This window comes from Schistocerca piceifrons, chromosome 7 (assembly GCF_021461385.2).
Source record: "Schistocerca piceifrons isolate TAMUIC-IGC-003096 chromosome 7, iqSchPice1.1, whole genome shotgun sequence".
Classification (NCBI taxonomy): Eukaryota; Metazoa; Arthropoda; class Insecta; order Orthoptera; family Acrididae; genus Schistocerca; species Schistocerca piceifrons.
The window spans coordinates 19,372,424-19,389,644 of NC_060144.1; the positions used below are offsets into that span (position 1 = coordinate 19,372,424).

General features: G+C 43.7%; 1 protein-coding gene across 1 annotated transcript in view; it reads left to right on the plus strand.

The window, feature by feature from the left end:
• LOC124804695 (muscle-specific protein 20) overlaps positions 1-16,745 on the plus strand; it is a 37,119-nt gene extending 20,374 nt beyond the window's left edge. Inside the window, exons 3-4 of the mRNA XM_047264947.1 lie at positions 4,839-4,959; positions 15,582-16,745. Of these exons, the coding sequence (XP_047120903.1) occupies positions 4,839-4,959; positions 15,582-15,773 (313 nt within the window). The 3' untranslated portion in view covers positions 15,774-16,745. The remainder of the gene's footprint in view (positions 1-4,838; positions 4,960-15,581) is intronic.
• The last annotated feature ends 476 nt before the right edge of the window (positions 16,746-17,221 follow it).

Consider the following 17,221-nt stretch of genomic DNA (forward strand, 5'->3'; position numbering starts at 1 on the left):
AGTCGTGCGTGTGGGTGGCCATACAAGGCCTCAAACAAAAAAGTCGAGTAGAAAATAATAAGCAGTCTATCAGATGACAGATTTAGGACCATTTTATAATGAACAACACGCCGAAGTATTCATAATTTCCCTACAATTTTATTTGAGTTCCCGGAAATTTAGTCATGATTTAAACCATCAAAGTAAAAGACCATTTTTCTCTGTTTCGCATATGTAATTACAATAAAAAGGTGCTACATCCAATGCAGATAACTTCTTTGTGAAAATAGCAGTCGCTTAGTATATTATTTTATTTGCAATCGCATCTTCCCTCTAGCAACATGACAGCGATCCTGTGGACAAAGCAAGGTCCATTATACCGTGGTTCGGAGAACATCAGGCGAATTTGTCAGACTGCTCTATTCAGTGTCCCAATCTTATTCTCACTGAACACTTTTCAATTGCAGCAGAGTGCGTGCCAGATCAATTTGCCAGAAACTCACAACTTCCCACAGTACTTCGTTGTAGCGGTACTTAGTAGAGGATCCTTGTTACACGGTCAATTTCTCGTAACTTAGGCGCCTCTATTTCCAACGATGGCGTCTTAGGAGCGAACTGATGTAGGTCTCCAGTGACTCTTTAGCACACCGTGTATAATAATAGACATTGAATTCGACACACCTGCCTAGTAGTGCATAGGATACATTTTCGCCATGAAGACAATGGTCGCATCAAGTGAGGAAAATTACACATTATGGTGTTCAGGCTGTCTATAACATTGGACCAAGATGCCAATGTCCACAGATCACGTAGGTTGGCCGGATCTGGGCACAAGATGCGTACATCTTCCTCTCTTGCATCATACATAAGTCCATCAGGAACTGTGACCTAAGATAGCGGGGACAGAAGTACAAACAAACACCTTAATGTCTGTAGACAGTCACTCCAACTGTTTTCACAGTGAATGAAATTTTCACTCTCCAGCAGAGTGTGCGCAGATATGAAAATTCCTGGCGGATTAAAACTTTGTTCCGCATCGATAGCGTCTGTTAGGAGGGATACCATCTCATCGAAAGTCCCATCCAGTTTTTCTTGATTTCTCTTATAATCTGCAGCAGTCTTCTCTAACCAATATTTTCCGACACTCTTTCGTAACTTAGTCTTTCCATCCAGCTTATCCTTTACATTCTCCTCCACATCTAAAATGATTCTAGCCCTTTCTAATGCTCTCGTCGCATTTTCCATGTTTTGCCCCGTAGCATGCCAAACCACAGAAAAACACTTGCCAAGTCTTTTCCTCAGACTCTCATCTAGTGTGCCACATTAAAATCTCCTCTTTCTATTCAATGCCTCCTTTACTATAGAAATGTGAGTTTTTATCTCCTAATGGGATCTTAAGTCTGCAGTAATCGTACTTACAAGATATTTAAATGCTGTTACTTGGCTAATAACAACTTGTCCTTTCTTAAGATGTGCCAGTCTCCTTCCTTTGCCGATCACCATACTCTCTCATTTTGCTGTATTGATTCTCATCCCATATTCCATATGAGCGTTATTCAAATATTTTAACAATTTATTTACAGTTCGTTCACTTTCTGCCGCTAGTACCATGTCATCGGCAAATCGTTTACATTCTGTTCTCTTTCCACCAATATCCACTCCACTTTTTCCACCTAAGCCGTTCCTTGAAAAATCGCTTTACAATACTATACAACCCGGTTATGAATACTGGTGCTCGGGTCTAAAATAAATTTCTGTTTTGCAGAAAAGTAGCACTTACGAATCTGTGTTCTTAGCAAACAACATTTGCTCCAGTGATCCTCGAAATGAACCCAAATTATTAGAAAAATTTCATCTAGATGATCCTCAATTAATCAGTATTTCTAGAGCAGAGGAGCCTAACGTTCCTGATGCTGTATGCAAGATTTTTGTGTGGGCATTGTGTACGATGCTATCAATTGTACTGCAACAGTACATCTATAAAAAAAAATAAAAAAAATAATTAAAAAAACCTTCAAATTGACGGGAATTTGTCTTATAGAGCGAATATACCGATTATTGCTGTTACACAGAACAAAGTGTATAGAGTGGAAAACTGACTACAGCAACACTTAATCATCAGTAAGAAAGAAAGATGACGATGGATTTACTGCATACAGTAGCCACAATCAGGATACGTTGACTACATTTCTGATCGATGTCTGTGATGTTAGATGTTTAATTAAAATCATACTAGTGACTATGCACAATAGATTAATCGTGAATTTTTATCACGGCCAGTATTATAGCAAGTGTCTCAGTAAAAGTGCTACAGGGGTTGGACGAAAATATGGAAACATGAAAAATAGAACACATTACTAGGCCTATTATCGTGTGGGGAGCGGAATGACATTCGAATCAGCTTCCAGACGTCTAGGAAAGGATAAATATAGATTCCCCATGGTCTTCGAATGATTCTTATACCATTCTTGATGCAAAACAGTGACAAGCTACGGTAACGATGATGGAGTTGGATAGCTATCATACACCCTTCTCCAAATGTAGTCCACAAAGGCTCAATAATATAGACATTTGGTAACTGTAGTCACCATGGGAGATGTGAAAATTCATCCTCGTGCTCGAAACACCAGCCCTGGCCGATACGAGCAGTGTGGACAGGAGTCCTGTCGTCTTGGAACACAGCATCATCATCAGGAAACAAAATTTATAGCATGGAATGGACCTGATCGGCTAGAAGGATCGCATAATCCTTTGCAGTAATTCGATCTTGCAGGGTACCCATGGGGCACATGGAATACTACGACATGGCTGCCCAAATCAAGGTCTAACTCCCGCCGTTTCTCACTTGTGGGACGTAAACTCGGTCAGGAGATTGAATCAGTGCGAAACAACCCAACCGATCAAATAACGCCGGCCGGAGTGGGTGAGCGGTTCTAGGCGCTCCAGCCCGGGAACCGCGCGACCGCTACGGTCGCAGGTTCGAATCCTGCCTCGGGCATGGATGTGTGTGAAGTTCTTAGATTAGTTAGGTTTAAGTAGTTCTAAGTTCTAGGGGACTGATGAAATGAAATGAAATGAGCGTTTGGCGTCATTGGCCGGGAGGCCCCTCGCGGGGCAGGTCCGGCCGCCATATCGCAGGTCTTATTACATTCGGCGCCACATTGGGCGACCTGCACGCCGGATGGGGATGAAATGATGATGAACACAACACAACACCCAGTCCCTGAGCGGAGAAAATCTCCGACCCAGCCGGGAATCGAACCCGGGCCCAGAGGACGGCAATCCGTCACGCTGACCACTCAGCTACTGGGGCGGACAGGGGACTGATGACCTTAACAGTTAAGTCCCATAGTGCTCAGAGCCATTTGAACCATTTTTTTGATCAAATAACGCACTTCCATCGTTCATTAGTCAAGGTTTTCTGGATTCGTTATCACATTTTTCTCTTACGGGTATCACTGATGAGTGGTTTTGAAATTCCAGGTCGCCCACAATTTAGAGCTGATGGAACTGCCTTTGTGTTGATTTGGTGTTGACAGGGATCGCGAGTGCGACATTGAGTTCTGATATGACATTTGCAGCTGTGGTCCTCTTATATTTCGCCACAGTCCTCTTCTCTGACCGTCTGTCACGATCACTCAATACAATTTCGCCCGCGTAGTGAGTTAGCGGACGATGTTTTGCCTACGTTGGTATAATGCAGTCACAACCATACAGGACACTGTTCTTACAGGACTCCAACATACTGAGAACAGTGCGCAAGCGCCGTTCGTAGCGAAATACGAGAGCGCAATCTGCAGGCTTGGCTACCATCTGCATTCACATAAAGGAAGTACGTTTAGAGTTTAACTCCCTGTCGACAGCGAGATAAATAGAGACTGATGGGCATTTATGTTCAAGCACCCATTTCTCTGGGTGTTCCCATATTTTCGTCCAACCCCCGTAAATCAGTCGCAGTTGTGTTGTCACACAGTTTTTCCCCCATACTTATCTGTGGGGAATGTTAAAGGCCAAAGTCCTCAATAAAAATGTGTAAACAACTGATGAACAGATTACTCGCTTTTTAAACGTTACTGCGTATTTCAAGGAGTCACACAACATCCGTCTGTAGGTTATATAATCTCTGGGAGCATATGGATTTTTCATGAGTTCGTGACGTCTCCAAGAAGTAAATAGACCAACTAAAGTACGTAGCGGTCTATTGAAATATCTCTTGGCGATAACAATAACAGATCAGAAGTGGCAAAAATTTAGTGAAGCATTTCTTCAAGAATGTTGCCACGAAAACTACGTGCTAATAATTGTTTATTACGAACTAGTTTCCGCCTTATTAGGGATTACTCTGACGATGGCCTAATAATCAGAAATTCGTTTCGTAGCAAACAAATATTAATTGATTAATCTTAAATATAAAATTCTACTACAAGTAAATGATGGGAGAATCCATTAAAATGATAGCCTCTTTAGTTTACTATCGTTTGCACTATTACCATACCTGTCAGTTTTAAACAGATGTAGCTCGTGAACTATTGGGAAACGAGCTAACACATGATGTGTTAGTCTCATAACGGTCTATATGGTTTTCTCTTAACGGCCTATATTGTTTTCTCTTTATATATTATTGTGTGTCATTGAGAAATCACACTGTACATCTCTGGCAACAAAACCTTGTGGCTCGCTGCTATTTTGGTTTGGAGTTGGCGGATAAATATTTACCCACTGTTGGAGATGCCAATGGCAGTCTGCTGTTACATTCTGCATATTAATACGCAAAGTCAGACAGCAGGTCCTCGGAATATCGGTCTTCCAGTTATTTACTTAAAGCCGCAATGACTGACTGTTTCTCTTGTCAATTCCAGGTTCCAGCAAGCACTGAAGGACTACGGAGTACCTGACGTCGACGTGTTCCAGACTGTCGACCTGTGGGAGAAGAAAGACATCGCGCAGGTCACCACCACCCTCTTCGCTCTGGGCAGGACGGTAAGCTCTACAACCCAACATTCCGAAACAAACTCTGACTTTGGACCCACCTTCAGGAAATGAAGCACACCTATGCTAAGGATTTCGTAAGACCATAAAATGTAGTTAGGCGCCTCAGAGAACTTTGGGAAAGAGCTGCTATCTGGAATCATAAGTGCCCTCTACCTTCTGCCGGTACTGGACGGCCTACAGCGTAAAACGCTGCTGACGCAACACCATGCCACTAAATTACTTGGGCTGAGAGAAGATACAAATGGAAAGAGGGTCAGATGAAAGGTGACATTTCTCTGTTACCATTCCGGCCAAATTCTAACGAAGAAACCTGCGTTGGTTAAACTTATCGAAATCTTAAAATACTCTTTAAGCGTCCTGCATTGGCTATAGAAAAGTTTCTGAACAGATGTAGCTGTCTAACATAGTTCGCCATTTTCATTCATTTTAAGTAAAAATACGAAGCAAATCGAGTTGTTGTAGAATTGTAGTTACAGTAGTAACATATATATCCCACATTTACATGTTGAATATTTTTTAACTATAGATGTAATGCGTTGTTACAGCCTGATATCTAAATTTTTAACTGAGGCAGAAGAATAATACTTTGGTGGTGATTATTCCAATTGGTATAATTTCACTTCATTCTTTGTTCTTTAGTTTCGGTTGATTTTGTTATTACTACACAATCAACAAGTTTTACTTACATAGGTGGTATATCTTAAATGTAAAACACAGGTGCATGCAACTCTTAGATACGGTCTGTTAGATGGCGGATGTAACAGAGAGTAACGTGTAATAAGTACAATGCCATTTCAGCCTCGAATCGTTGGACAAGAATCACATACTCTGTGCATTAAACTGTCCCTGGATATACGGTATCCGATGAGAAGGAGCCTGACACACATTAGTGGACATTAATATTCATTAGTTTTTACTAAGACTTGAAATATCATGGGAGTAGTTTAATTAAGTGTCTGAATCTCTATGAAGAAATGGTAGCTCATTACTCCTCAAGTGCCGAAACCACAAAAGGTGGTGATGTCACAAGGAATGGATGCTGGAGCGAAATTCACTTTCTAACGCTGCCCAGAGGTGTTTCATTGCGATGTGGACTGTGGGCAGCCGTTGCCTCACGGCTGCTTTATGACAGGTTGCATTGTTGTGCTGATATAAACAGTGACCATCTCCGAACTGTTCCTGTATTCTACGCAGTACTAAATGCTGTAAAACGTATTGGAATCCTATCGAAATAGTTCATTGTGTCAATATCCTCCTCCATCTAGCGTTTTCTTAAGCGCTATGAGGAGACAACGAAAAACATCCAGAAACTGTAACACAGCTTCCTCTGTACTTCACCGTTGCGACTACAGACGATGGCATGTAATGTTCTGCAGGTATTCGCCAAACCCAAACTTTTCTATCGAATTACCATAGATTACAGTTTGATTCATCAGTCCAGGTCACTCTTCCAGAAATGCGTGGCATATGAAGAGCTGCTCGACCACTGTAACCTGTTCTTCTTAATTTCCTATGCGCCAGTTATGATGTACTGCTGGTAGCACTTTAGAACTCACGAGTGTTTCTTTCCCCTGATTTCAAGTGAGTGTCTACAACCAGCCTCCGTAATTCTCGATGTTGCCCACTCGTCAGTACATGAGCTCTACCTGCTCTTCCTTTAGCTGCTTCGCGTTTCCGCTTCACAATCATATTAGCGGCAATCGATTTTGAGCAGATTTAGAAGAGCTGAAATGTCTGTGATGGAACCCTACGAAAAGCGTCCAGCGTCATATGTGCAAGGTATGGAATAATGCTACGGAAAACTGCAAATCACTGTTATTAAGTGCACTACCTCCATGCATTTCACGCTTACGCACAAACTGAGACACCTAAATTCTTCCTGTCGTACACCATTTTGCTTACTTCGTAAGAGCCAGTGCGCTCGCCATGGAAAATAATCACCTCTGAATATCAAAGTTTTGCATCGTGGTTGCAAAGAGTATACGGTGGTTTTATATAGTGTTGTATAATGTTTTAGCGCCATAGAACAATAACGCAGCGTTCATAAGGTATGCTCGTTATCTTGTGTTCCATCTAGCGTAAATGCTTGTCCACAGGTACAAGTGAATGCCAGTGAACACAGGCAAATTGTCTGAGGAAGTTCGTCGGCTTGTGCTCGCTTCCAGTCACTGCAGTGGAAATCAGGCTCGACACAGACTGTAAGGTGCATTTTAGAACACTTGTCTCCACATATATATCATTAAATGACCGTGGCAATAAAATTATGAAACTATAAGATGATAGGGAGACATACAATCATCAGTACCAATAACTGACTACAAACGGAAGAGTGGAAAAGGACGTAGGGAAATTATCCTACGCCACACACCACACTGTGGCGCCGAGCCAGGTGACGCAGTGGCTGAGGCACAGAATTTGCGTTCAACAGGAGCGGATTCATTTCCTCATTTCCACGTAATAATGCAAACGCCAGAATGGTTCCTTCCTCCACTCTCGACCTGCCAGTGCTTGTGCTCGCTCCATAATGAGGTGATCGCAGGCGTGCTTTACATGTTAATCTTCTTTTCTTACGGCAGCTTGTCGGATACTGACATCCACTTGTTTATTCCCCCCGCCTCTGTCGCAGAGAACGTTCACTAGTGAGCCAGAACATTACGACTACTGCCCACCGCGACACATAATTCCGCCTACTGCTGTTGTGGAAAGGAAAGGATATAAGCGGGGAATCTTTCTGGCAACTAAACAAGCCGCAAAAGCGGAAATCCAGTGGCACAGGCGGTTTTGACAGAGGCCAGATTGTTATGGCCTGGCGCCTGGGAACGAACATATCGGAAACGGTGGAGATGGCCAGCAGTTCGCGTGCTGCTGTCGTCAGGACATATGGAAAGCGGTTGAAGTGCGCTACAATCACGAGTAGGCGACACGGTTCTGGACTTAGGCGACTCGTCGAAGAACGTGGAGGTCGGGAGCGAGCAGGGCACGCGGCGATCTGTGGCAGATCTGATGACAGAGGACAGTGCTGGTACAGCACACGTGTTTCGGGGATACACCATTCGGCGCACGTTTTTTAACACTGGGCTTCGCAACAAACGCAAACGTCTCCTATGTGTTCGGGTGTTGACCCAATTATATCGTCACTTAAGACTGCAGCGGGACAGGATCATCGAAATTGGACCCCGGATCAATGGAAGTGTGACCCTGGTCAGATAAATAAGGTTTCTTCTTACAGCATGACAGCGATCGTGTCCAGACACACCGTCATCCAGGCGAACGGCTAGTCTCGAGACACGCACAGCGCCACGGACCAGGTCGGTGGCGCCAGTATGGGGTCTGTCACCTCGGCTCCGTGGAGCCTGCCGTAGTAATCCGAGGCCCTATCTGTCGACTGCATGAACTTCACTGCGGAACACCTGCAGCTGTTAATGCTTGAAGTCTTCCCCGACGGCGATGGCAACTTCCAGAGGTTTAACTGCCAGTCTCACAAGGCCATAATCGTGCTTTAGTGGTTTGAGGATCGTGATAGTAAACCAACATTAACGTCCTGGCCGCAAAATCGTCGTATTTGAACCTGATGGAATACGTGTGGGACGCTTTGGCGCCAGCTCCACACGCTCAACGTGTCTTCTGATGCCATATACCGACGGAAACTTACCGAGGACCTGTTCAATGCGTGCCACGCAGAATCTCTGCCGTATCCCGTTACAATGGTGGACCAATGCTCTGTTAACTAGTGATCATAATGTTTTAGCTCATCAGTGCAAAATCAACATGATACCGTACTTCTCGTTATTGCACTGTATTGTTTTAGGTAGAAACTTTACGCTTCGCGGCAACTGTGTAAGTAAAGTAAAATAGCATTGTTGAGCTACCGGTAGAGCTCGAACACAGCTACAGCTTGCGAGTAAAGTCTTCTTACCGACCCAGAAACTGCGCAGCTCAGTATTCGTGGACGTGCTTTTAGGAGAGTTCCGTCAGTTTGTTGCTGTATTTAACGCCGTGTCGTTGCGACCGTTTATTTCTGTCAGCCGGCAGCTCGCGTTAGAAAGGGGCAACAAGAGTCAGTCTCAGATAAACAGATCCTGGGAAAGAAAGCTGCGCCCGTGCCAGGGTTAGACAAACAACTTTGCAGAAGGCTGACGCCTATTCTTGGAGCGAGCGATCTGCACCACTGCTTCGGTACTTTCTGTCACACCCACAACTTCTTCCGAGAGTAACGACTACTCATTTTTAACGTTATAATTATAGGCAGACGTGTTTGCAACTAGTTCACGGGCACTCAGCAGTACTGACAGCTCTAGCGTAATTCCGACCCAATGATATACGTGAATTTAATATATATGTTTGAAAGCAGCAGCAATTGTATTCCGTTATTTACTGAGACCAAGGTAAATGTTGTATCACTCTTCCCACCATCTGTCGTAGTGATTACGTGCAGTACTCCACTGATATATTGCTGAGATAGCCTGGGTTCAGGAAGAACTATAAAGCACAACAATATGATAAACCACTGTTGCAGAAAAAGCTGCCAACAGTTGGTACGAAAGACACCAGGATCTCAATTTGATTCCGACTGCGGTTTTCAAATTTACGTAGCGCTCTCAATTCCATGTTAAATTACGCTTTTATAACGTTGTAAACCATACAACGAGCATTCTACCTGCTGTACTTGTTACGAATATTATAGCAGATTTTTAACTGGAGAGCTGCCACGTAACTGAATTTAAATCTACTGTCATACGCCAAAGTCTCTGTGAAATGATTGTCGGAGGGTACACGGTGGATCAGAATAACTCACATCGTCCCCCCCCCCCCCCCCCCCTCTTTTTCCGTCTCTGTTCAAATGTGAAAGGCGATATCGGTACCCTCTGTTTAAGCCTATTTTTTCTTTGATATTGCACCCGTGAGTATTACGTAAGATGTATGCTGTACGGAGTAACATTTTACTTGGCTGCTACTGTTTTCGAAAGGTTGTGAGTATGGCTCTCCACGGACAACAGCGCCATTCTAAACGAAGCAGAGACGATTCGCGCGGCCCGTCTTTGAATCTCCCCTACATATTTCGTTAGTTCAGCTTGATAAGCATTCCAGATTAGCTTGATAAGCATTCCAGATTAACGAACAACAACGAGGGATTTGAAAGCAACCACACTGGCAGGTCAATGAACCTAGGTGTGACATGAGCTTTTCGCTACCGCTACGTACAGGTGAAGGTAAAACGGTAAAGTTCCACATTGTGTTCCTAGACGGGCCAACACGGATTCGAACGTGGGACCTCCGCATGGTGGTCATCACGGCTGAACACTTTTTTTAAAATATCGAATAAAAAATCACGACGAAGAATCGAACACGGACCAGCAGTTTGGTGGTCTTGACCGCTTTTTACTTTTTTCTAAATATAGCAGAACACAACAGTTGAAATAGCTTTCCAAAGAGAGAAACGAGATATGATAAGGATCATATACGTGGACAGGGCGTCACGACATCCGTATCGGGTAAAGGCCACACCCGCTGTCCACATGAACCAACATCCTGTCTACTAAACGTGGGATTTAGCTTGTAAGCAATATTGTTCCGATATCGGGACAACTGCTAGTCGTCCTAATATGCAGTAAGCATCTCCTGCTGAAATGTCAAAAAATAATCCTCTCCCCTCCCACACATACATTAGCAACAACAAAATCTTTAAAATGAGCAATTAATGACATGACGGAATTAGTCTTCGACTTCGGAAAGCAGGAGGAATCCGGCCGCAGGGTACTATCGGTGGTGTAAGCAGTGACAGAAGGAAGGCAAGCTGATTGCGTAGCCTGAGCCAGTTCGCCAGGTGATCACTGCAGGTTAATCTAAGCGGAAGCGTGTCCAAGGAACCACAGCGACAACATGTAGCCGTGTCCCTAAGTCCAATTCGGTGTAGACGTTCATTAGTAGGTAATAAGTTATTAATGACTTTGTACCAAGAGCAAGCCACTTCCATCGTGTACATCGGGAGACTGATGCCGCTCCATACAACCTTCCAACGAACACGCAGTGATAACAGTTCAGCGGGGTTGGGCAGACCACCCCGCCGCCCCCGTGAGCAAGCAGGATTTGAGTCGTCACCACTTGCCGCCTCAAAATGTCATCCTCCAGATAGCTCACCACAACATAAAATTCTTGAAATTGGTCCAGTTTCAAATGAAAGCGACCTACATCAACAGGCGAATCAAAACTCACTGGATGTAGGAGAGTGAAGAGGCTAGACGTGACAGTATGCAATTCACGGGTAATGCGTCCGATGTAGAATGCAGACGCCTTGAGTGTGTTAGCTAAGATCTAACCTCCTTCCGTGCGCGGCTTCATCAGAATCTCGTAACGTAGTTTAAACATATGGCTTTTCCTTATAAATCGGCAAGACAGTTGCAGCAATTTCATCGCTACCATTTTGGGAAGGGGGAAGATCTGCGCGATATAATATGTCTTACACAAAACATTTTTCTACTCAGTGATAAGCGAGCGTCGTCCATCTTTCACTGCAGCACCCTGAATACTACCAGTTTCATATTTCCAATTCAAAGCCGGCATCTTCAATGGGGAACGATTAATGACAACCTCCAAAGATGTATGCCGAACCAAAGTACGTGCTCAAGAAAGAACGGCCTCCTCGAAGCCGCGTAGCTCGAGGAATTCTCATTTGTCTTCATTTAAGCGCCCACCTAAAGTAGCACAAAATCATCGAGTATCACTTTTAACAAGGAGACTTCCTCCCTTCGACGAAGGAGGACCACACGTCATCGGCACACTCCCTAGTTTTGAGTTTCCCCCACAAGAGTATTAAATGTGACAGCCGATCAGCAACTTGCGGCAACAACGATTCAAGAGACGGGGTAAACAAGGCACAGAGAGAGGGGACGGTCCAAAGGCATTCACCAACAGAACAACCGGTAGTGTCAGGCTTTTACTGAGCACCACTGACGCTGGAATGTCCTCGTACACGCTAGGAAGGACGACACGTGCAGGAACGGTGAAGCTGTCTCCAACAGGCGAGCGACATACGCGTGACTAACGAGATAAAATGCCTTAGAAACACCGAAGAAGCCAGATGCACAATAAGTAGATGTAGAAGGCCGACACCGAAAACACGCCCCTATATTCTGCGCCGGAGTTAAAATTGTACGGCCAAGGAGGCAACACTGATGTTTAACAACTACACAACCAAGCAATAAGAATAGTCTGCTGCTCATAGCCCATGCAACAGGTTTGTAGCCAAACGGAGTAGCATGGGGAGACGAAAATCAGCCGCTGTAAAAGGCCATGGTGCTGTGGAATGAGAATAATTTTCCCCATCTTGAATCTCGCAGGCACTGCTCTCCCCCGCCAAACCTCGTTTAAAATGGAAGTAAAAGTAGAATCCAAGAGATGCCAAAAACGTAAATAAAATTCTTTCGGAAAGCCGTCCAGATCAGGGAATTTATGGGAGAAAGAATTAGCAATAAAATCAAACACTTCACCTTCCTGGAAAATGCGCTAAAAACATTCGACTCAGACGCAATCATCTCAGAGAGGATCCCAAAACTAGCATCTGTAGGGGGGTCGACAACGTCGGCCTCCGCATACATCTGTGCGCAGTGCTGACGTAAAGCTTGAGGCACCTCGTCTCGAGCAATCAATTGACGGTCATCGTGCGTAGTGATGGAGGTAATAAGAGAGCGACGACGACGAATGTGGTGCCGAAGCAGGCGATACAAGGATGTCAGTTTCTTATTAATGAGAGCACGTGGGTTAGATTTCACCGTCAGACCCTTCCGCCTGTTGATCCTCAGCAACTTAACCTTGATTCGCTGAAAGTCAGCTATCCTCAGAGGGGCATTACTTGCTCTTGCGTATAATTCACGAAGAACGGTATAATAAAACTCATACGTGTTCCGTTATGGACATGTTAAACATACTACTGTATTCAGTAAGAGCGATCAGTTGTGGTATTTTAAGAACACAATGACAGAATATCATTCTCAAAACAAAATAGAACAGATGCCTAAATCGACCTTCCTGCCTATAGAAACATTTAGCGACTCGATAGATCATGTTTCCCGAAACTCTTTTCTTAAAACTAGAATAATGAAAACTACCGTATTCTCATTAATACTCAAAAAACTGCATCAGACCTTGTAGTGGTCGAACTTTTAAGTCTGCACTTCCCTGTGGCATTAGCATATTCAATATAAAAGATGAGGAGAACCAGCAGGAAGAATTTAAGGATATTAGCCATAAATATTTATTTGTAGAAGCAAAATACCTTTGGAGCACGGTTATTCGAATAAATTTACAAATTGCTCATTACCAACTACAGAATTTTTAGGGTCGTCTTCCAGAGCGATGTGCCTTGGCATGGCCACGCATCCAATAGGGTGGCTGATATTCTTCTTCTGGCCAACCACATCATTGTTAAACATTTTTGTGCCACCCACAATTTTCGCATCTCGCAGAGGCTTTCGAATAGGATTTTCAAAACTTGAACATTGACTGTTCTGTGAATTCACCTACTCCCATAACTGCAGCAATGCATCATAAAAAAAGAGCACTAGAGGATCAATCTCTCCATCATGCTATGACTGCAATAGCCAGTTGCTAAACCGTCGCTGAGGAAGAGTATGTAAGATGGTCGGGCTCTGCGCTGCCATCGCTCTGCGGTTTCAGTCTGGGCTAGTGCACAGCTCTGCGAACACAGCAACTAACTACCTGGGACTTCTTTCGAAGGCCGCTCGTAATGTGTCTAGTTTCTTTCCTCGGTTAAAAGCGATAGGCCACCTTCCACGCTTTATAAAGCGATCCAGGACTAGCTGCAGGGGTGGTGGTTCCCGCACAGTGCCAGAGACAGTATCGTTCGTGAAACGCCGTGTATAATGTGTGGTCATAATGTGTACTGTTCGGGTTAATGAATCGAAGAAGCCGGCCGCGGTGGTCTAGCGGTTCTAGGCGCGCAGTCCGGAACCGCGCGACTGCTACGGTCGCAGGTTCGAATCCTGCCTCGGGCATGGATGTGTGTGATGTCCTTAGGTTAGTTAGGTTTAAGTAGTTCTAAGTTCTAGGGGACTGATGACCACAGCAGTTGAGTCCCATAGTGCTCAGAGCCATTTGAACCATTTTTTGAATCAAAGAAGAGAAAGAAAGAAACTGACAAAAATGGTCAAATGTTTCGTGGACTCATTTGCCAAAAAGCAAGAAACGAAATATAGTAGAGAGACAGCTCGATACCATGTACAGCAAATGCAGGGTGTCAAATATTTTCTAATCCATTTAATTTTTTACTTTTAAACAAATCATTTCACAAAAGATTTGACCGTTTTTTCAATATTTTATTTTCAAACTTTCTTCAGGAAAATATGAAATATGATATACTTACATATCGATCGGTATTCCGTTATTATCAACAGCATACAGGGTGATTGAGCTGTCCCTACAGAAATCGTTTTATGGAACCCACAATGTTATGTTTGGCCTTCACTGTACAAAAATTGCCGACTACGCTATTTCCGATATTCGACGTTCTTTAGCCTCTACTGATTGGGCTGTTACGCAACCAGCGCATTCGACCATTAATATAAACGTGCCCGTGAGGGTAACGAAAGAAAAACGACTTTAGTAAACGTTACGCTAAAAGTAATTGCGTCGACGTTTCGATCGAAATTTAACCCTTACAAGGAGAGTAGTTTTTTAGTCTGAAGGCCTGACGAATAAAACCCTGTAACTGCTTACTTTATACTGTTAAAATTCACAACATTGTTAGGTTCAATTTACACAAACGCCAATTTCACAGTTTGTAAGTGTTCGTCTAAGCCGGTGGCGCAATAAGGTCAGTGAATGGAGACCAACAAAGATCGAATGTGGGAAATAATTCTTGTAGTTGCTAGTGATAGGAGGGATTTCCATGAACAATGTACTAGAAATCCTGACCGGTGAGGGCTGAGTGTGAGCGACGGGCTACGTTTAGAGGTCACTTTTGTACGTTTCTCTCGAATAATTCGAAAAGTACGGCTTCTAGCGAAAACGTATCCCAGTATAAAATTTAACTACCTTCAATTTCCTATAAAAAACGTCCTTTTTTTTTTTTTTACTGTAGGACTAATATTTTGCGCGTAGCGAGCGAGAGAATACGAGAATCTCGCTCGTGCTTTTTCAAGGCCAGATACAACATTGCGGGTTGCATAAAACGACGTCGGTAGGGGCAGCCGACTCACCCTGTATACATCAAAAGAAAGTAGACAAGTTTCAATTTATGATATAATTTGAAACCTGTTCTACTTTTTGAGCACGAAGGAAACAATTCCACAGTTTCTACACCAATGTAACTTTTTATGCACAAAATAACTATGCCTGACGAGATAAAAATTAGGACACTATATTTCAGTATTTTCTCAAATCATTAAGTAAACTTTGCTTAATTACTCTGATTACTTCCAAGCAGTTTCTTTTTCAATAGTAGACCTCGCGCTGGTCAGTTTGATACCTCATTTATCTGTTCCCCACTCTCATTTCGCTATTAAAAAAGCCACAGTTTAATTTTGTGGGAGTCTCGTTTTCGCTCTGCTCAGACTCCCGATGGCCCAGTGTCATTGTGCCGTGTTTGCCCGCAGACCTACCGCCACCCAGAGTGGAAGGGACCCTACCTGGGGCCAAAGCCGGCCGAGGAGCACAAGCGCGAGTTCACGGAGGAGCAGCTGCGCGCCGGCGAAGCCATCATCGGCCTGCAGGCGGGCACGAACAAGGGCGCGTCGCAGGCGGGGCAGAACATCGGCGCCCCGCGCAAGATCCTGCTCGGCAAGTGAGCGCCGACGCCGACGCGGACAACGCCACCGTCACCGTCACCGTCATCGTCATCCCTCCACCGCCACCACTAGCGCGCGCGCCCGCGCCCGCGCCCGCCGCCTCACGCACATCGCCTCCTCACAGCATGCACACGCACCACACTCACCCGCTCACACACGCACGTTCGCACGCACGCCGCTCGACCCCCTGCGCCGCCTAGCCGGCTGCCGGCGACGACACCCGCACCCGGAGACAGCCGGGGCTCCCGCACAGTCGGTACCAGCCCCACTCCTCGGCAGCCGCCGACCGCAGGGGATGATGAATACACTGATAATGATTGCTCCCTTGGAAAAGAAACGTACGATAAATGCCCTGAAAAATCGCAACATCGTCTCTGAAACAGGAAAATAAAGAAAGATCGTAGATTGCATAACATTCGTACAGACCAAACTTCGGTGTATTAATTTGTAGAAATTATCACCTTTAGGTTATGTAATTATTTTAAATGTGTGGTACCATTACTATCACTCCTTTTATTCTTTCTTTTGTAAGATCGTAATTAGATTAAATAATCATTAATATTAATGTTTTTCTCGTTTGCCTTAAACATAACAGTAACAATAAGTAATAACGTAATTATTAAACCTAGATGTTACTTCTTCTTTTGTTTTCAAAGTTATATCGTTGAATTAATATTATCAATTTTATTTTTGCACTTAGACTTAATGGCGCGATTATTTAAAATGCACGTAATCGTGATATCTGACAATTTGACATGAAAACTATACAGAGTTGTGAGTTCGTCACCGAAACAAATCAGATACCGTGCCGATAGGGATATCAATAGGGAAGTAAGCAAAATTAAGCAGAGTGTATGTGTGTGCATGAATTGTGTTTGAAACATTGTTGAGACCTGTGTCTATCCATTATGGAAGCATTCTTTGTATTGTATCTATTTCGATTCAATTAAAACTTTTCTTGCATCACTCATAGTCAACTGTGTAAATATTTCTTTTAGTAATAATTTCCGCACTAACAGTATCCACATCCAGATCTAAACATCTGAAGACGATAACATAACAGCCATTAGTCACATACACAGGTCTACATTTTCTACGATTGCAATTTCTCCGAAAAAATATTAAAACTCAGCCACTGAACTATAATTCAGAATGTTCCAGCACATCGTGTACAGGTAAGTGATTCCTGTATAAGGCTGCAACAAACGACAAATTATTTCTGTATATGAAAGACGACGACGCTATACCTCTAAATAAGATTCAGTTCTCATATCTGACTGTTTTAAATGTTTACGGCGCTCTTTTTAAGCGTAAATACAGAATGTAGAAAATCCGCCAATGATTAACCAACGGCCTCTTGTAATGTTGATCTAAATGGGTAACAAAAGTTCTTCTAATATTAGCCTCATACTTACATTAACTCCTTCGACTAAAAAGGGCTGCCAGCG